Raw genomic sequence first — 20,496 nt, 5'->3', positions numbered from 1 at the left:
TGCCCTGTATACAAATCAGACCACTCAATAAAACAGGATATCGTCTAAATACTAGGTAAGCTTTAAGCAAGCAAATCAGGATGAATGCTGAATAAACAGATCATTTGGGGGAGCCCTAAGTCTCAATCAAAGGCAGAGTTCACATTCTTTAGGAGTATTTGTTACCTAATTTGGCAATTTGCACCTCATTGATGGTGTAAAAATTAATTCACTGCCCATTTTCCCATAATTGCACAGACAGATGCAGGTGACACTTTTCTGCTTCTAGTCCTCATCATAAAATGAGATCTAAAATCCAGGCCCCTCCATTATAAGTTTGTCCAATGAACTCTATGAAGTAAAGAAACATTTCATGGATCTGACACAAGATTGTTTGCAAAGACACCCCACAATAGAGGGGAAATTGCAGAAGCTATGGCAAATATGAGGACCGTGAGGTCAGAAGCACAAACATTAGAGGGCGGGGAAAGCACATGTCTGTGGCAAGATCATTGTAAACAACCCCTGGTTCATTGCCTAAGTGAAACAGTTGCCCATTTGTAATCCATTATAAGTACAAAGGACACAATGCAAAAAATAAAAATCTGTTGTTGTTAAGAAAAATGAAATCATAAACAAATAAAAGAGGAGATAACTAAGGAATCTCAAAAGCTTGTTGAGCTTGGTCTTATTCCCTCAACCAGAACTTGTCCACATGATCCTACCTTACTTAACATTAAGCTTTACTTTGTGCAAGCAGAGGGGATGCTGTTGCTTCCAGAATACTGGTTGTGACTGCCCCCACACACTAGCATGAACAAACATACTCAGAGCTTGAAAACACATAAAGGTAAAGGTAAAGGGACCCCTGACCATTAGGTTCAGTCGTAACCGACTCTGGGGTTGTGGTGCTCATCTTGCTTTATTGGCCAAGGGAGCTGGCGTACAGCTTCCGGGTCATGTGGCCAGCATGACTAAGCCGCTTCCGGCGAACCAGAGCAGCACATGGAAACGCCATTTACCTTCCTGCCAGAGCGGTACCTATTTATCTACTTGAACTTTGGTGTGCTTTTGAACTGCTAGGTTGGCAGGAGCAGGGACCGAGCAACGGGAGCTCACCCTGTCGCAGCGATTTGAACCACCGACCTTCTGATCGGCATGTCCTAGGCTCTGTGGTTTAACCCACAGCGCCACCTGCGTCCCTTGAAAACACATAATGATGCCTAAATCTAGGATTTCTTCCTCTCTTCTGGATCTGGAAGAGACCATGACAAAACACTGAACATGGCCCAGCCACAGTCCTACTGACTTCCATGGAAAAGCCAACATGCCTGCTCATCTTTGAGCCAGATCATTCCATATTATCTCTTGCTATGCATTTTCCTTCATAGGTTAAGCAGCATGATTGAAAATCAAAATGTTTGGTAAAAAAAAAAAAATCAAATAAAAAGAGCCAAAGGATCCATGTGTTACTTCTAGTGCCAACCAGGTGATGCAGTTTTGTTTGTAAATGATCTATGCTGGTACCAAGGTCTATACCTAAGCAGGGCTATATGCATGCTATATTATTTTAGAAACTCCGCATCAAGAAAAGCTGAATGTCTTTATGAACACGTTGCATGTACACGCGCATTTTCATACATAAATGAAATCAATAATAGAAGTGGGGACCCAGGACAGAGGATGCCCTCCATGAGCCTTTCTTCAATGAAATTGGGCCAGGTCCAGTCTCGCTCCCTTCACAATTCCTTCTATGCTCCAGGGAGCAATGTGTGTGCATTTTCTCTGCTACAGACAGGGATGCTCTCTAGTGGCATGAGAGTACCACACAGATGCATCTCTCACCTGCAGTGGCTTCTGAACTTTTATTAGTGGCTGGGAGAGGGGATGTTCTGAGCCCCTATTTTTCTACAGAGGCTGGGTATGGAACCCCCTTCCCCCCACTCTTCCTCTGCTCCATGTTTTCCACTACTTCCTCTCCAAGATTTCCTCATATGGGCTCAGGATTTGGAATGGGGCTTACACAAAATTCATTTAGCAGGTTTTATTTGGATTTATGGAGAAAGGTACAGATCTAGTCACTCTCACCCAACTCCTTCCACAAGGAACAGTTCTGAACAGGCACAATCTGGGCATGACTTTGAAGCTGATTTTAAAATCTGTCGATTTCATGTATAGTTTGGCATTTTTATTTTGTCTTGTCTTCCTTTTTCAAGGTCTACTTTTCAATGAATATTTTATACAATTTTACGTGAGCCACACAAACATTTTTTTTTTATTTCGGTGGCAACGTGCGCAGCAAGCGTACGCTTTGAGCCCTGCCCCTGACACCATGTCCTCTTTCAACAATTGCACAGTTGTCTGTGAAGAAAGACCATCCTGCTCACAAGTCGGGACTCTGCAGCTGTCACTTGCGCTAGGAAGAAGCCATGGGAGAAACAGCAACAGAAAAGCAGCTGATGAGGACACATCAGCAGAGCCAACCCTACCATTAGACAGAGTGAAGCCTCCTCCTCGGGCAGCTGATTTTGGGTGTCCTGAAAGGACAGCAAAATGCCATTTTTTTATTATTCTATTTTTACGGGCAGGGAGGAGGAGAGGCACTTGTGGGATGTTCTATCCCAGGTATCAAAATAACTTGGGCCAGGCCTGCGGGGCATTATTATCAGGGCTTTGGGTGGAAATTATGACATTTTGCACTCCAAGTCTGACGCAGTCGCATTCTAGAACTTTACATCTGGACGTAATACTCTAACATTCTGGAACATTACAAGAAGGACGCAATGTAATACTCTAGCATTCTAGAGTATTAAAACAAGGAAAGCAGGCCAGGGATTTACAAAGGGTTTATTTCAGGATACAAATAGTCACCCTGAACAAACACGCATTAAGCTCACTGTCTCATTATTTATAACGTTTGTGGAATGAATCACAGACAAGTCATGGTGAATCTAGAAGTTCACTGGGAAGTGCTAAACAGTTTTAAAGACCTAAAGATCTGTGGATTTTCAGATAACTGGATGAACACTGGCAATGAGCAAGTTTTCTAAACATGCCACATGTTTAGTCGGTGGGCAGGGGAGAAAGAGCTCTGTGGCACTGAGGCACAAATCAGTTGTGGCAAGTGGGGAGGCCCAAAGCCTGTCCTAGTCAGGCAATCCTCTCAGGATTAACTGGAGGCATCCCAGAGTGAGGCGTAGGCATGGGTGGTCCTCCCCCCAGCTTACCAGAAGTTCTGGGTGTACTGAAGCTCTGTGGGTCCCCCAAAACCTCCTCTGCCTGGGCTGCTGCTAAATTCAAGGAAATTCCAGGCCCCCTTGCACAGGTGGCTTGGGTTATTATTAATTATTATTATTATTATTATTATTATTATTATTATTATTATTTTATACCCCACCCATCTGGCTGGGTTTCCTCAGCCATTCTGGATGGCTTCCAGCAGAATATTAAAATACAATGATTCATCCAGTATTAAAAGCTTCCCTAAACAGGGCTGCCTTCAGATGTCTTCTAAAAGTCCAATAGTTGTTTATTTCTTTGACATCTGGTGGGAGGGCGTTCCACTGGGCAGGCGCCACTACCGAGAAGGCCCTCTGCCTGGTTCCCTGTAACCTCACTTCTCGCAGTGAGGGAACCACCGAAAGGCCCTTGGCGCAGGATCTCAGTGTCTGGGCAGAACGCTGGTTCCCCACAGATCCCTCTGATGAGTTAGCAGAAAGCTCCATCTCCCAGAAAAGGCTCTCCTCCTGAAAAGTGGGCCCATTCCGCCATGTTTCAGCCTTTTCCTAGGCTTTCCTCCCAAGCACTGAAGTCCAAGACTTCCAAAGAGCTGTAGGCCCAGGCGAGGGAAAGGGTCTAGAAAGAAAAATGGATCTGAGAGGAGGGAGGGAGAGAGAGAGAGAATGAAAACCTTCTACGGAAAGCAGAAGGGAGCTGAAAGAGGATCTAGGAAGCAAAGACAAAGCAAGAGAACAGAAGGGGGAATCCCTTCCAATATGGCGTTTCTGCCTTTTTCTTTTCCCATGCCTAGAGCTGTCGAGAAATCTCCTACCAATGATGAAGGCAGGAAATAGAACTGGAGTTGGGGGGTTGTCTTGCCCCCAATGTATTCCTCAAAATTTTAACTTCCTGCCAGTGGTGAGAGGGGCAGAGACAGCCCACATCATGGATCCCAATCTCCCCTACAGGAGAACAGATGCATTTCCCCCCCACAGATGTACACAGATCAGTGAAGACTGATCGTGGTGGTGCATTTCCCAGGGGTGCTTATCTTCTATTAATGATCTTCTGACTGAGGAATGAGGAATCGCCTCACTGGGAGAAAGACCATAGCCCACTGGAGGATGTCCTGCATGCAAAAGGTTCCAGGGTCAATCCTTGATATTTCTCAGTAGGACTAGGAAAGACTCCAGGTTCAAACCCAGGAAAGTTCCTAATGATCTGGCTCAGTGTAATCATCTTGGTGTGTAACAATATCTGCAAGATTGCTCTGCAACTAAATTGACACAGATTTCAAGTCTGCTTTTGTCAAGGAGATCAATGATACCCATGGGGTGGGATCCAGCATTGCCTTTCAGGGAGTGGACTGAGATCCAAGAGAGGAGCCCACAGCAGGAAGGGGAGAAGTGATTTTAACAAATTTATCCTCCCACAGCAACACTTCTGGCACTATTCTGGTGGTCCTTCCAGCCCTCCAGAGTAGCTTTCCAGGAAGCACTGACACCAACAGCAGCAGATTTCCATTGTGTGCCATGCATGCTTTTTTCACGATTTCGTTTCCCGTAATTCACATTTCCCTTGTGTCACATTGCCTGCAAAATGCAGGCATCCATTGCAGGCAGCCTTGGGTTCCCACAAGGTTCTTGACTAACCATCTGTGAATTACTGATAGTGGACACCTGTCTACAGGATAAATATAGCAGAGACATCTAACATATGTTACACAGATCACTTTAATAATGAAAAAAAAACCACCCTACCACCTGTCAGAAATCTTTACTCACAGTTACCCTGAGCCTGCACCTAGAGGCTTTATTGTCTTATTCCCAAAACACACAACAAAGTTATTTGTTTCATATCTCTGGCCATTAAAGAGAGAGTGATAGAGAGAGCACCAGAAATAAGTCCATGACTTTGTTTGGGAAAGTCCATACAGGGCATCCACTCCAAAAGCACTGTTGCCACAGTATATGAAGGCTGAATCCCAGAATCCTGTTTCCAGTACCAGAGTTCACAGCTTCCAGGGATCCCCACCCCCACCTCGGTACTGCAGTTACCTGGTAATGGTCATGTTCATGCAGTATGTGCATGTCCTTGCATCCTCACCACTGAATAAGTAGGGACAGCAAGTTAAGATTGATTTTTAAATGATGAATTAAGCACAAACCCACCCACACTGCTTTTCAACCATAAACAGGACTATGGACTCCCATACTTGGCACTTTGCTGGGAGGATTTGCTCTCTGGTAACGTCAACCTTAGGAAAACTGTTGTCGGGTTTGTCACATGGCCACCTGACTGTATCAGCCACAGATTCCAGTGAAGCAGCTATTTAGTCAGTAGGAAGAAGACAAGTTGCAAGGCAGGGCAAGTTGCTCCTTCTTTGTGTTCTATTTACAAAATGAAGCAGTGCCTGCTCCTCCCATCTTTTCCACCCAGGGGTTGGTCAGGTTGGTACCCACCAAGGGGGCAGGCCCAGGGGGGCACAAAAACCATGCCTCTCCACTCTGCCTCAAGGTGGCTAGAAGCCCACCAGCCCATCCATACACTCCCTGGGCCATTCCTCTGCTGCTCTGGGTGGCCGGGCGAGGCACTCAGTCTCCTCTGGGCAGACAAATCCGGTGACTGGCATGGGCTGTTGCAGAAGCCCTGTGGAGGCTCCTCCCCAGTCAGCTGGCACAAAGGACAGAGGGGCACTGATAATGGGGTGCCAATACAGCTCCTTGTCAAGGGAGTTTAGGTAGGTATGCCTCTGTTTCCATCTCCATGTCATTTTCCTAGTAAAGTTTTCTTTTTTTGAATCCATCCCCTTCAGTCATACTAATATTGGTTCTGAAAGGCTAACAGGATGCATGCACGATTTCTTTATTTGTGGCAGGCTAATTGAGACCACAGGCTACATACTTCTAAAATATGAAGATATGGAGAATCCAGCCTTGCTGCAAAGCACAGGGTGAAGTTCCTTCTCCCTATCCAAATATTATTTTTTTAAAGTAAATAAAAAAAGATAGCTTCTCTTTCTAATTTGTGTCTAATACTAGTAATTTTGTTAAGAAAGAGAAACTTCTGGTAATTTGAATTTTTAAAATATATTTTGGCTTTGATATGATACTGTAACAGAAAATGCTACATATTCTCCATTTCAGAAGTCAAAGTTGTGTTTCTAACAACAACAACAAAGTTACATTTTGTGTGTTAAACTGTAAATTATGTTACCCTTGAAATAAGCCACTCACAGGAAGAATTCACTTAAGTGTGACACTATGTAATGTGTTACAACTATAAAAGCCAGAACAATAAAGAAAAATAACAGCTTGCTTGAATAAAGATTTTAGAAAAGTTCTTCTTCAGGCTATGCAGGCTATGGACTTAAACTGTGGTGATAATTGTCCCTAAGAAAGAAAGGGAATTGTGTGTTTGAACTGGAGAAAGGGGACAAGTAAAATAAGACAGAATGCTATTTCCTTGCTTGATCCAGATAAAATTGCTCCAAGGCAAATCAAGAACTATTTGCTCCAAACTGCTCTGGAGCAGTGCAGCAGCCATGTCTTCCTTTCTGAGCGTAAGGTGACACTTTGCGCTGCATAGCAACTTGCCACACAGGCAAAAGGGCTCTGCTGTAAATAGACCTACCTCATTTAGAAACTTTACCCCAACCATCATCAGCTAGGCGAGGCTGAAATAGAACCTCTCCTCCTACGCCTGGATTCTCGCACATTGGGCCAAGCCCCCTTGCAGAGGGGCAGGTGTGCAAGACACCTCCAAAGGAAGGTGACAAGATTGCTGGAGGTCTTGCAACCACAGGGGTCAAAAGTCAAGCACCAGCTGATGGAGGCCCCCTCTCTAGGTTTTGAGTATGTGCTTCCTTCCCCCCTCTGGTCCTCTTCTAGAAAACGAAGTCCTGATCCCAATCAGGGCAGAGTTAGTGACTGGAAGAGAGATGGAACCTGGAGTGGGAACTCAGCAAGCAATTGGCCTAGCCCTAGAGAGCTTCCCTCCTGCCTTTCTGCCAGGACTGGCTCCTTTAACCACCCTAACCTGGAGTTCCTCTAAGAAACAGGACACTTTCAACACTGGACCATCCCCAGGGGCACATGGAGAATCCCTGCACAGTCGGGTACTGAAAAGGTAACTGGTGCTTGATGTAATGCTGAAGGCACAGGAGGCCCCAAAGCAGACCAGGCTTAGAAGGCTGGCAAGCAACAAAATGCTGCGGGCAAAGAGAGAGAAACATTGTCCCAGTCAGTGGCGTAGCGTGGGGGGTGCAGGGGGGGCCGGCCACACCGGGCGCAACATCTGGGGGTTAGGGTTAGGGATAGGGTTAGGGGGCGCAAATCCAGGGTTAGGGGGCGCAAATTACCTGCCTTGCCCCGGGTGCTGACAACCCACGCTACGCCACTGGTCCCAGTGGTCAGGCAGAAAGCACAATCGTAAGAGAAATTGTTCTAGATGCTTACTTCATCCTCCAGCGACTTAATCCTAAAGTGTGTGGAATGAGGCTACTATGGTGAAAAAATGCCATCCGGCAGGTACAAGGGATCACTTTGGGAATTATGCTTTCCATGGGCTTGCTCGGATAGCTCAGTGCGTAGAGCCTGAAACGCTTAATCTCAGGATCGCTGGGCAAAAGATTCCTGCATTGCTGGGGGTCGGAACAGATCTCAGGGTCCCTTCCAGCTCTACAGTTCTATGATACTATGTTGGAATTGGCCCACAGGTCCGAAGCAGCAACCCCACAGAAAAACAATAACAATAATGAGCTTCGGGGGTTGCTGTTGCTGTGGGAAAGGCAGTCTGGCAGCAGGCCAGTCAGACCCTGAGCAAGAAGGCAAGCGTAAACCAATCTGTGTCTCCAAACCCAGCGAGTAATCCGGTGAAGAAGCGTGGCGCGCAGCAGCACTTCCTCCGCCTCTCCACGCCTTATGCAGCACGCCTGCGGTCTCTTCCACACGACCGGGGCGGGGGGGGGAGGCAGAGGCAGCGGCTTTCATCTCCCCCAATCCTAGCCCCTCTGTGTCTCTCTCTCGGCTGGAACTGCAGGCAGGCAGCCCTAATCTCCCGCCGAGCCGCTCCAGAAAGCCGCTTTTGACACAAGCCCGCTCTCGCAGCAGCCCGACCTATGCGCGCCTGTCAATCGGGAAAAGTGGCCACAGCAAAGCGGCGGGGAGGGGGATGGAGAGACAAGAGTGGATTAGGGGAGAAGAGCCAGCCAGATCCAAGGCCAGCCACAGCGCCCGCCTGCCTTGCTTTTCCCCCGCATGCGCTCAAGAGGGAGGGAGATGGAGAGACTGCGAGAGCTGCCCACGGGGACAGCAGGGAGATTTCCAAGCACGGGGGGGGGGGCTGGGGAATTCGGGCTGAGCTCTCCGTGCTCTGTTAGGCAGGAAGAAGAGGAAACGACCCACTGCTGTCCTTGCCCTTTGCAGGTGAAGGAGCTGCAATTGAAGCATCTTAACCTGCGGGAGGCGGGGTGGGGAGGGAGGCGGACATCTCACGCGTGCGTAAAGGGAGGAATCTCGTCCACATCTCCTCTGACGTTGCAGAGCGGATTTCCAACTCCCCGGGACCCCCCCCCTTTCCTTTCCCTATTCGAGGTGGGTTTTAACCCTGTGCGGTCTTTGGGACGCGAAGCCTCTCCCCCCCCCCCCCCCAACACAAATGCATCTTTATTGCAGGCGTAAAGTGGGCGCCGTGGACCCCCGCCAGGGGGCAACCGCAAAGCGCGCCCTTCCCTATCGAGAGCCAGTCGATCCGTCCGCCCAGAATCCCATCCCAAGGCCTCGCCATCTCGTCCGGGCTTCGGGCCAAACCCCCGGTAGTGGCGGTAGGTTTTCTCGCGCTGACCTTCGCCGCTAAAAATAGCCGCGGTGTGTCCGCACGCACAGCGCGCGTCGCTTTCGCCCTACAGCAGACCTGTCCCGCTTGCAGCGCTGGAAGGGAAGCGGATCGAGGCTGAGGGACACCTTACAAACACGCCAATATAGGAGAGATTACGGGGTTGGGAGAGAACAGAGGGACATCATCCCGAGGAGAGGTCGAGTTTCGCTTCCATCCCATACGCCATAATGCCTTTGCCCCTAATAACCTTCCCCTCGGCTTCACCAACTGGGCAGGAGTCTCCAAAATAAGCCGAGCCACCATCCTACACCCTTTGCCGATCTCTCTCCCCCCACCCTCTTCCCACGACCCAGGCCAGGGGTGCCAACTTGAATAAAATATTCGGGGGGGGGGAGGTAAGCAGCGCCCCACATAATCGATTACAAGACACGGCACACGCACCCCATTTGAATGGCAATGGCCATCAACTTGGGGGGCAGCCCCCTCAAATATTTCAGTAGGGGCAGAAGGGTCCTCGGCTCGTAGGAGTTGTCTGCTATCCCAGGCCCCACGTTGCGCTTCCGAGGCTGTGATTTGAAGCCCTCGTGTTGAAGGCAGCCGGACTTCCACTTCCGAAGCAGCCTACAAGCCAGGAGCGAAGACTGCATTGCCCTGCTCCCAAGCCCACCCCGGGGGATCTCGCAGCGTGGGCACCCCAAAAAAGTAGCGTGGGGGGGACAGGCAAGGAGGAGACGTGGCCGAGCTGTCAAGGCGTACCAGGGATCCTCCGCAGGGACGGCACTTCCAGGAGAGCAGGGGAGAGAAGGACGCCCCACTGAATTGCATTGCGCCACTCTCGCCAAAGCGCACCCGCCCGCCCTGCTCCTTGTACTGGCGACCCTTTTCCCTCTCCCCGCACCCATGAAGCCCCATCAGCGCCCCGGGGAACCGCAGACGCGACGCCCGGCCCGCCGGCCCGCCCAGCCCCTTGCCTTTTCCGCCCCGCGCTCTCCCCATACCTTCTCCTGGGCCCGGGTGAGCTTCTTCTGCATATTGCTGGCGATTTTCCCTGCGGTGACTCCCTTGCCCATCTCAGCCATCTTGCTGTCCTTTTTAAAATATATGTAGATGTCTTAAAGCTGTGCGGTGGTGGTGGTTAAATTGATCAGACCCGGAGGAAGAGGGGAAAGAGCAGGAGCGAAACAATGGCCATAGCCCTCTTCAAGAGCCGGGGACCCGCAGGATACAGCCTTTTAAAGAGACAGTGCAGCCCAGGCGCGGCGGCCTCTTAAAGGGACAGCGCGCCCTGCTCGGGAGCAGGACGAGGACGGGAGCCTAGCGAGAGCAAACGAAGAAGCAATGAACTTAAGCTAAGGAGCCAATAAACGTAGGCTAAGCATGGAGGAGAAGCCTATGGGCATCGTGATTTGAAAAATAAATAGATGTACAATGATTATTGCCCCATTTGCTTTCTGCAAGGATGAGGGTTAAGTCACATGGTTTCAGCTGTGCATCCGACCACCTTTTTCGGCAACTTTTAAATTTTTGTTGTGTTCAAAGATAGAAACGCACGATGAGTGTCAAGTCATTGATTCCTCTGGGCGCTGCAGTTTTACGATGAAATCGCAGTGGCCCTCATCATCTTTGAACTTTATCAAATATCCTGGGTTTTTATTATTCTCCTCTTCCCCTAGAGCAATGTGCATTTCTCTGGTTGAAATTAAATGCACCTGCCGCTTGGCAGACTTCTTAAAAGGAATCTGGAGATAATCTTAATAATAATACATGAATGTTGGATGATGGTGATGCAATCACATAATACTTTGCCTGTAAGGTAGGGAAAAGGCAAATGGCTCTTTGCTCTAAGGATATTAAAATCCTAACATAGTGGGAATGACAACCATGGTTAAGGAGAGATAGCAGAGACAACTGGGGAAGGTTTTTTTTTACTTAAGGTTTATTTGACAAGAATTGGCATCTGTGTTTGGCGCCAGGGTCACTGAACAGAGAACCTCTGATAATGTACAAAGTAACTTCCATTCATTCCTAAATAACCATAGGCATCTCACACACATCTGAGATGTAGGGAATGTAACTTCCAAGCTTCTGGATTCAGACCAGTGACCCAGTATCCTGTTCTCACAGTGGTCAACCAGATAAATGCAACACACAAAACGTCATTATGATCATGGTTCAAAAATCACAAATACACATTAAAATGCAATAAAATAGGCAAAGTCCTTCCCCCTGTGTTCTGAAGACCTGCATGAATAAATGCACCTTTAGCTGATGCCTGAATGAAACCAACATAAGGAACACTATGACCAAGAAGGGCCTGCTCTGTGGTAGCCCCATAGTCTGCATTTACTAAAGACACCAGAAGCTGAGTCTCCCCCACTGAATTAAAAACCAGGTTGGTGATCAACTCCCACCCAGAAACCAATGTCCCCACTGTGGAAGGACATGTAGACCCAGAATTGGCCTCCACAGTCACTTACGGACTCATTTTAATAATTTCAAGTACTTGCACCAGAAGTGGCTTAGTCATGCTGGTCACATGACCCGAAAACTGTCTGCGGACAAACGCCGGCTCCTTCAGCCAGTAAAGCAAGATAAGCGCCACAACCCCGGAGTCATCCGCGACTGGACTTAACGGTCAGGGGTCCCTTTATCTTTACACTAATATTAACAACTTGAATTGGAGTTAGAAATTGACCACCGCTCCACCATCCTTTTGTGATTATACAAGCACACACATACACACACCATTTTCTTGAAAAAAAATCACCTAAGGTACAAAAATCACACTCATTGTACTATTAGTGCTTTAATTGATAGATTGATCAAATAGAGATTTGGGCTCCAATACAACTTTATAGACACAGACCTGCCACAGTCATGGACACATAGCCCTGTCTAAATAAATAAATAAATAAATAAATAAATAAATCAGTATTTGTACCAATTAGCCCAGGCAGCTTTGTCAAAAAGGGAATTACATATCCAGCATCTGTTTGTTTGTTTGTTTTTGATGTATTTTTATTAACAATTTCTTGGTTTACAAAAGTATGTGCAATGTCTCTTTTTTCAAGTTACGTTTTCTACAGATCAGTTTCATTTGTTGAGACATTAGTGTTACATTAGGAAGAAAGGGGGGAAATGGTGAGTGGGGGTGGGGTCGGGTGGCAATGCTTCTATTCTACTTAGTGCATGTGTGGGGTTTTGTGTCAGCGTCACTTGTGCAGGTTCTCTTTACTATTCGCTTGTGTTTCTTTGGTGGTGAGAGAGGTTGGGGTTGGCCTAGGGTGTGGTTGTTCATTTGTGATTGGCTGTGGTGATCTTTGTTTTCATGTGTGAGTGGGGTGGGTGGATGTTTAGGATCAGGTTAGCCATATTGATTTGTATGCTGTTGGTGGATTCTTATCGTTGTCTTGTTGGGCTGTGTATGTGTAAAGGGGAGCCATACTGGAGTGAAGGCGTCTTCTTCTATTTGTCCCCGTATCCAGCATCTCTTTGTGAGTGCAGTTTCTCATCCAACTCCAAATATACCCCTGACTAGATTGAGGTGCTTGGATATTATAATCAGTTTGGATTGTTAGTTTTATATGCCCAACAGGGCCAGCTCAAAACATTCTGCTGCCTGAGGTGGAACAGCAAATGCTCTCCAGCCCTGCCCAAGTCAGAGGCATTATACCCAAGACTGACCAAGTTATTTTGGCACCTGAGACAGATAATCTCATTGCTCTCTCTCCCTAGAAGTAAAAACACAATCCTAGTAAATAAAGTAACAAACAATTTGTCAACCAAAATCATCTGCCCAAGGCTACCACTTCCATTTGCCTAATAGAATCAGCCCCAATGCTCAATAAATAAGCAAAACTTACGTAAATACAGCCATTTCCTAATTTTTATTAGTCATGTGACAATGTGCAACTTTTTACATGTTATATCCATTCTAATGGTTTTGTTTGTGTATGCACTATGTATTGAATAAATACATTAAAAACTGACCCTTTGGTTGATAAATTTTGGTGGGGAGAAATTTTAATCATTGGAGGCAAGAAAGTAGGGTACATTTGTTTCTATTTCAAGCCTTTTTGGTTCTGGTGCAGTTCTGAAATGAACCCCCCCAATAAAATACTAAAGATAGCCTTTCGAGGGGACATGAATAGCATTCCCTCCCCAAATTAAATTGTAGGTTAGCTCACAGTTGCTTACAGTGCAACCCTAGCACCATGCCTATTCAGAAGTAAGTCCTGTTGAATTGATTGGTGCTTACTTCCATGTGAATTGGGTTAGAATTGCAGGCTGCCTGCCTCATTCAAACACAGCCTCCTTCGCACTTTATATCTGGTCCCCACTCCTTAACTCAGGGGTCAGCAAACTTTTTCAGCAGCGGGCTGGTCCACTGTCCCTCAGACCTGTGGGAGGCCAGACTATATTTTGGAGGGGGGGAAATGAACGAATTCCTATGCCCCACAAATAACCCAGAGATGCATTTTAAACAAAAGGACACATTCTACTCATGTAAAAACACGCTGATTCCTAGACCATCCGCAGGCAGGATTTAAAAGGCAATTGGGCTGGCTTTAAAAGGCAATTGGGCTGGCTCTGGCCCCGGGGCCTTAGTTTGCCTACCCATGCCTTAACAGATAGAAGTGTCCTCTTCAAGCTCTGGCTGGAATGCTGAGATTCCACACCTATCAGGAGATAAGCTCTTAACCCACTGTGGAATCATCAGGCCTAACTTCCTAGACTATTCATAATCTACATAGCAGAAAAATGCTCTGCCAGCAATGATAATCAGCTCATACCAATTTATTTTTATTGATTGACTGTCCCAATTTTTGTTTTCGTTTTGAATTTGGTATGGCGGAACCAGGCCTCTCATTTTAAATATCCAATAGCAAAATTAAAATAACAGAGGAGAGAGGGTGTACATAGCATATAACTGAACTGTGAAATTCACTCCCACAAAAGGCTGCGATGACCACCAACTTGGACAGCTTTAAAAGAGGATTTCGAGGAGAAGCCTATCAATAGCTGCTGTCCAGGATGACTATACCCATTGCTGGAAAGCACAGGAGGGGGAGAGCAATGTTGCAGTCAAGTCCTTCTTGTGGGTTTCCTATGGGCATTTGGTTGGCCACAGTGCAAACAAGATGCTGGACTAGATGGGCGACTGGCCTGATCCATCAGGGCTATTTGTATGTTCTTATGCTAATGGAATAGAATCTGACTAGCAAAAGAAGAATGGTGATTCATCTATCTCAGTGACAAATCGTTCTAGAAGGGCAGGAACAGAGACAACGTTTTAAAAGATTAGATTAGGAATGGGCAGCAGCATCCATCAATCCCATGTTTCTCAATTACCTGGTTGTTCGCAGGACAGTTGCTGAGAATTTCTAGACTTGCCCTGAGCAAGCTAGGGTCCATATGCATGCAGAAAGAAATCTGTGCCTGCATATTCCTCACTAAATGGAGAAGTGCTTGTGGAAATGGCTGATGCATGTACAATTCCCCAGGCAGGTTTTGCAGATGTAGAGGGGCAACCTGTGTATACATGAACACCTTAAAATGCAGGGATGTTGTCCGCCAGCCCCCCCCGCCCCCGCACTTTTTTACATTGCTTTGCAGACCAGAGAGACACCGGGGTTGTCTTCACCCAATGTGCAATCCCTGATTTGTTTCCCCACACCAAACTCCTATTCAGTAAAGCTGCCATCTGAGCATACACAACTGCTGCCTCAAATGCACATATCTCAGCTTAACTGCAGCTGATGTTTTTAAATCAGATAGAAGTTGTATTCTTCCAGAAACTACAGGATGCATATAAATTGTGGCTACCGGCATGTATACAGTACTCTGCTTCAAACTGCCCTGGAGCCAGAGTGAAGGATAATGTGCTCACAGCCTTAATTACAGTGAATAGCACCAATCAATGACTTGCAAATGTAGCTGTCCTCACCTCTCTGCTGAACAGGTGATTGGTGCTATTCAGAGTAACTAAGGGAGAGAGACAACAGTGTAAGGTGCATTCCAGCAAGAGAGGCATGCAATCTTTAGCACACTGCCATATTTCAGGTCAGTTTCAAATACTGGTGCACCAAACATTTTATCACTGTCTTTGCATCTTCTCAGTATTCAGAATTTTGGTAAATCAGGATAAATTAGTTCATCTCAATTTTTATGCAGTTGGTAATATATACAGCAGGGACACAGGTGGCGCTGTGGGTTAAAGCCTCAGCGCCTAGGACTTGCCGATCGAAAGGTCAGCGGTTCGAATCCCTGCGGCAGGGTGCGCTCCCGCTGCTCGGTCCCAGCGCCTGCCAACCTAGCAGTTCGAAAGCACCTCCGGGTGCAAATAGATAAATAGGGACCGCTTACCAGCGGGAAGGTAAACGGCGTTTCCGTGTGCGGCTCTGGCTTGCCAGATGCAGCTTTGTCACGCTGGCCACGTGACCCGGAAGTGTCTCCGGACAGCGCTGGCCCCTGGCCTCTTGAGTGAGATGGGCGCACAACCCCAGAGTCTGTCAAGACTGGCCCGTACGGGCAGGGGTACCTTTACCTTTACCTTTAATATATACAGCAAGCGATGGCAACCAGACTATAATGATTACGTGTGGCAGTAATTGTTTCTTCATTTTTCAATCATTCATTGTCGCCTGATTATATATATATTTTAGACCGATATCACCAACTGCATGACTGTTTCTGGTCTTGAGTGCTCCACTAACTTTGAGGCTAAATATCTCAAGCTGCCCAAAGGTTATAGAATACCATCAACTGCTGCTGCTGTTGGCTTTTTTAAAAAATGCACACGGAGTAGATATAAAAGCAATAATGAAATGTTTGGATCACCAAAATTTCAGCATTTTGAAAGTTCATCTGCACAAGCATATGGTTTCCAGAATTCTAGACTGGGGAGCCCCGTTGGGCCTCAGTACTGCAGCCCACCCTCTGACCACACCAGTGTTTAACTGGATTGGTGTCTGCGGCAGCAATTCTTTGTGTGTGCAGGGCATAGGCATGCATGTTACAGAAGGAACAAAAAGAATTGGGATGAGGTGAGAGAGAGGAAAAGCAGAAGCTCTTGGAGACACTTCTGTGTTGTCTGGCAGCTCCTCTTCTTCACAATAAAACTCACACCCTCATTCCCATCTGGTCTTGCTGCTGAGCCAAGAAGCCTCATCTCCCTCCTTTGAGGGGAAAGTGGCAAGAGGGGGCACAGAAGGCAATCAGAAGGAGATCAGAAATCAGAACCTGGAATCAGCACTGTTGCTAATTCACACCACTGATTCATGGCCAATTCCAGCAAGAGGCGGTTGCAGATAAGCCCAACCAATGGCATAACTGCTCCCAGGAAGTTTCTGCGATGAGTTTGGGATGCGTAAATGGTCTTTTATCTTCCAGGGCTGCCTAGCCAGCTGCATTCCTGAGATAATTATTGTATGGGGTCAATCAAGTGACACATTGATAAGGCAAAGCCTAGGTGATATCTAGGTGATATCTAGGTGATTTCTAGGTGATTTCTAGGTGATATCTAGGTGATTTGGCCTACATTGTTAGGAAAACATTAGCTACCTAGCAAAGCAAACATATGAATTAGCCCTTTGGAGCTTCCTAAAGTGCAAAGGCACATTTGAGCAAGCTGAGAAGAATGACTGGGCAAAGAGATCACTGAAGTCTTTTTGCATCCTAGCCAACTCTTATATACATATAAGCTACTAGCATTGTCTACTACTACTAGGTTAGCAACTGGGAGCCTGGTCAGAAAAGCATGCTACAATGTGAGCTAATCTTGCAGCATTTCAAAATCAAGTGAAGAACTGATAACAAAGTTCTTAGAGAAGAGCTCTCTGACAAACAAACTGTTGCCATAAGGAAAAACAAAAAATTCCTTCCAGTAGCACCTGGAATTTTTTGTTTTGACTATGGCAGACCAACACGGCTACCTATCTGTAACTGGAGCCATAAGGAAGCTTAACTTCAGGGCCTAATCAAACGAGACTTATAAGATTAAGATAGCAAAAGACAGTCAAAGAATGAGGCTGCATAAGATCATCGTCATCAGACTCTAGATTCTGCCAAAAGTTAATTAGCCTCCTCCAGGCGGTGATCACAGCTACAGATAATTTAACATTCCTTGTATGCTAAAAGGAAAAAGTCCTTTAGTGCTGACAAGGATGAACTGGTAAATCCTTTCCCATATTTGCCACTATAATTCTATTATCTAAACTTTGAAAAAATATAAAATGTGCTCTGCAAGAATATTGTTTACATAGGCTACAATGGCCATGGAAAGGTATTTTGTTTTGCTTGACCTCAAGAGGTGTCAGCTCTGCAAGGCTGTACAAATACATTGATCTGACCTGGAAAGCTTACCAGTCTACAGATTCTTATTTACACTAGCACGTACTGTAGGTGCAACACAAACTTAAGTATGGCAATTCTCTACAGACCACATCATATCATGTCAGGTTTGAGGAGGTAGAGATGTGGCTGCCAGTGCCTCAATGTGCATTCCCAGTTTTGCATTGGCAAGGGAAAGCAGGTTTTGGCTGATGACTGGTAAGGCCCAAGCCTTGGGCAGTTTAAAGCACTACACAGGACTCTTGGGAAGCCCTACACAGTATATTAAATCTTGGCTTCAAGATACCAGTGTTACATCAGGTAACTTCTCTGCAGTGGCTCCCTGTCTGTGGAATGCTCTCCCCAGGGAAGTTTGCCTGGCGCCTTCATTATCCACCATTAGGATCCAGGCAAAAAAAATTCCTTTTTAACCAGGCCTTTGGGTGACCTGATTTACATCCTATGCCCTTTTAAAATGTCTTGGGGGGGGCTATTGGGTTGTTGTTTTCATTTTGATTATATATTTTGTGCTGTTATATTTTGATTTTGTTCTGTGAACCGCCCAGAGACCTCCAGGTATAGGGCGATATATAAATTAAAGAAGAAGAAGAAGAAGAAGAAGAAGAAGAAGAAGAAGAAGAAGAAGAAGAAGAAGAAGAAGACATACTACTCATTTCATCAAATATATTTGCATTGACATTAACACAGTTGTCTGCACTGCAATTCACTTTTGTGACAGAAATATTTTTCATAACACTTATCTTGCATATGGACCAGTGAACCAGTTCATAGTAAGAATCCTGAACGCGTGAAACGTAATCCAATGTGGCTTCCATCTCATGTTACTCTGTTTCCAAGCTGGAAGTATCTGCTTCTTTGAAAAATGTATCCTTGTGTATGATTTGAACAGCCCGGTGGATTTGAACAGCCTGGTGGGTGGTGCTTGTGAATACACACACATACCCCACACACAGCCCTCTTTTTTCATTCATTGGCATGTGTTCACTGTTGCAGCTGTACATTGTAGCATTCACTATTGCCTTTGTGATATATAATTTACACGGCTTCAGATTATTTTATGGATGGGACCGGTTCAGTATGTGTGAGAAAAAAACCAAGTGAGCACACTCCTGAAACATCTGAACAGTGTTGGGTGGGTATAGATATCAAAGCTTACTTCTTCAACATCAAAATGAGTGTTGTCTGTTCCTACAAAACCAAGAGTCACTTTATTATGACCAACTTCCCCCAGCCTTGAATTTTCTAAGTGTTTTGATAGATGGGAATCATACAGGTATTTATTTTTATTTTTCATCTCAAGGAGTACAGTGGTACCTCAGGTTACAGACACTTCAGGTTACAGGCGCTTCAGGTTACAGACTCCGCTAACCCAGAAATAGTACCTCGGGTTAAGAACTTTGCTTCAGTATGAGAACAGAAATCGGGCAGCAGCGGCGCGGCGGCACCCATTAGCTAAAGTGGTGCTTCAGGTTAAGAACAGTTTCAGCTTAAGAACAGACCTCCAGAACAAATTAAGTTCTTAACCCGAGGTACCACTGTACTTGAGATGTCCTGTTTATGACTGGAAAGCAATGAACAATCTTGATAACAGATCCAAGTCACTGTACCCCCACTTCCATCACTCCCTATAGCAGGAAGCAGTTATTTGAGAAAATTTTGGTAGATTTCTTCAACCAGTCAATAAATCTAGTTTCTCTGGAAATGGAACTTTCTGAACCATCTGAGCCAAGTTTTCAAGCTTTTATTTCAAAATAAGCATTGCACAAAGTAAGCATTTCGTACAAAGATTTCCATAATAAAGGACAAAAGTGGAAAGGACCTAACAGAAGCAGAAGACATCAAGAAGAGGTGGCAAGAATACACAGAGGAATTATACCAGAAAGAAACGAATGTCTCATATACCCCAGGTAGTGTGGTTGCTGACCTTGAGCCAGACATTCTGGAGAGTGAAGTCAAATGGGCCTTAGAAAGCACTGCAAATAACAAGGCCAGTGGAAGTGATGGTATTCCAGCTGTTACGGCAAAAATCTGGGTGCGAGGCTGCTCTGCCACCCAGCTCATCGGACTAAGTCCGTGGGTCCCTGCGGAGGAAAATGAGCTCAGCCGGAGACAGGAGCAAACAGCAGAAGATCCAAGTTTATTGCGCAACAGGTTCAAGGCAAGATTGAACAGTGAGAAAGGGGTGACATGAGTTTTTGAAACTCCCTCCATGTCCCAGAATACAGTGCAAAACACGTCATGAATACATTAAAGAGAGGTTTGGTTACACAGATTACATCATGAATATATTAAAGGGAGGTTTGGTTACACCGATTAACATATGGAGGAGGGAGGGGGGAATATGCAGAGCTGGAGATATGCGCAGATAAACACTTCCTGGGGATGAGAAAACAATGGTCCCAAATATGCATAGTCTGCTACCTGATGTTGCCTGGAGGAAAGGCTGATCAGAGTGATTTGACAGGATTAGGGTCTTAACACCTTGCTTGAGGGATTATGCTGGACAGGGGGGTGTGATGGAGTCCTAGAGAAATTGAGCAAACTGGCACGTTGATTTTCTATAAATTTTATAGATTTTAGTCCCTTTTGACATTGACAATTGGAAATAAATTGATATATTGTAGCGAAGAAGAAGGTGAAGAAGACATGCCCCCCCCCTTCCGTATCACAGCTGAACTATTTAAAATTTTAAAAGATGATGCTGTTAAGGTGCTACACTCAATATGCCAGCAAGTTTGGAAAACTCAGCAGTGGCCAGAAGATTGGAGAAGATCAGTCTACATCCCAATCCCAAAGAAGGGCAGTGCCAAAGAATGCTCCAACTATCGCACAATTGCACTAATTTCTCACGCTAGCAAGGTTATGCTTAAAATTCTACAAGGAAGGCTCAAGCAGTATGTGGACCGAGAACTCCCAGAAGTGCAAGCTGGATTTAGAAAAGGCAGAGGAACCAGAGAACAAATTGCAAACATGCGCTGGATTATGGAGAAAGCTAGAGAGTTCCAGAAAGACATCTACTTCTGCTTCATTGACTAGGCAAAAGCCTTTGACTGTGTCGACCACAGCAAACTATGGCAAGTTCTTAAAGAAATGGGAGTGCCTGATCAC

General features: G+C 46.0%; 1 protein-coding gene across 15 annotated transcripts in view; it reads right to left on the bottom strand.

Moving 5' to 3' along the window:
• Positions 1-10,275, bottom strand: part of BIN1 (bridging integrator 1) — a 117,776-nt gene extending 107,501 nt beyond the window's left edge. For 5 of the 15 annotated variants that reach the window (XM_079968880.1, XM_079968878.1, XM_079968883.1 and 2 more), the window contains exon 1: positions 10,035-10,273. In XM_079968880.1, coding sequence (XP_079825006.1) covers positions 10,035-10,115 — 81 coding nt within the window. In that variant the 5' untranslated portion in view covers positions 10,116-10,273. Of the gene's footprint in view, positions 1-10,034 lie in introns of all 15 variants that reach the window. The other 10 variants (XM_079968873.1, XM_079968872.1, XM_079968881.1 and 7 more) reach the window with 6 other exon arrangements.
• Between the last annotated feature and the right edge of the window lie 10,221 nt (positions 10,276-20,496).

This window comes from Podarcis cretensis (genome assembly GCF_951804945.1).
Source record: "Podarcis cretensis genome assembly, chromosome: 1".
Lineage (NCBI taxonomy): Eukaryota > Metazoa > Chordata > Lepidosauria > Squamata > Lacertidae > Podarcis > Podarcis cretensis.
The sequence above is the reverse complement of the archived record's forward strand: the minus strand, read 5'-3'. Positions and strand labels throughout refer to the sequence as shown.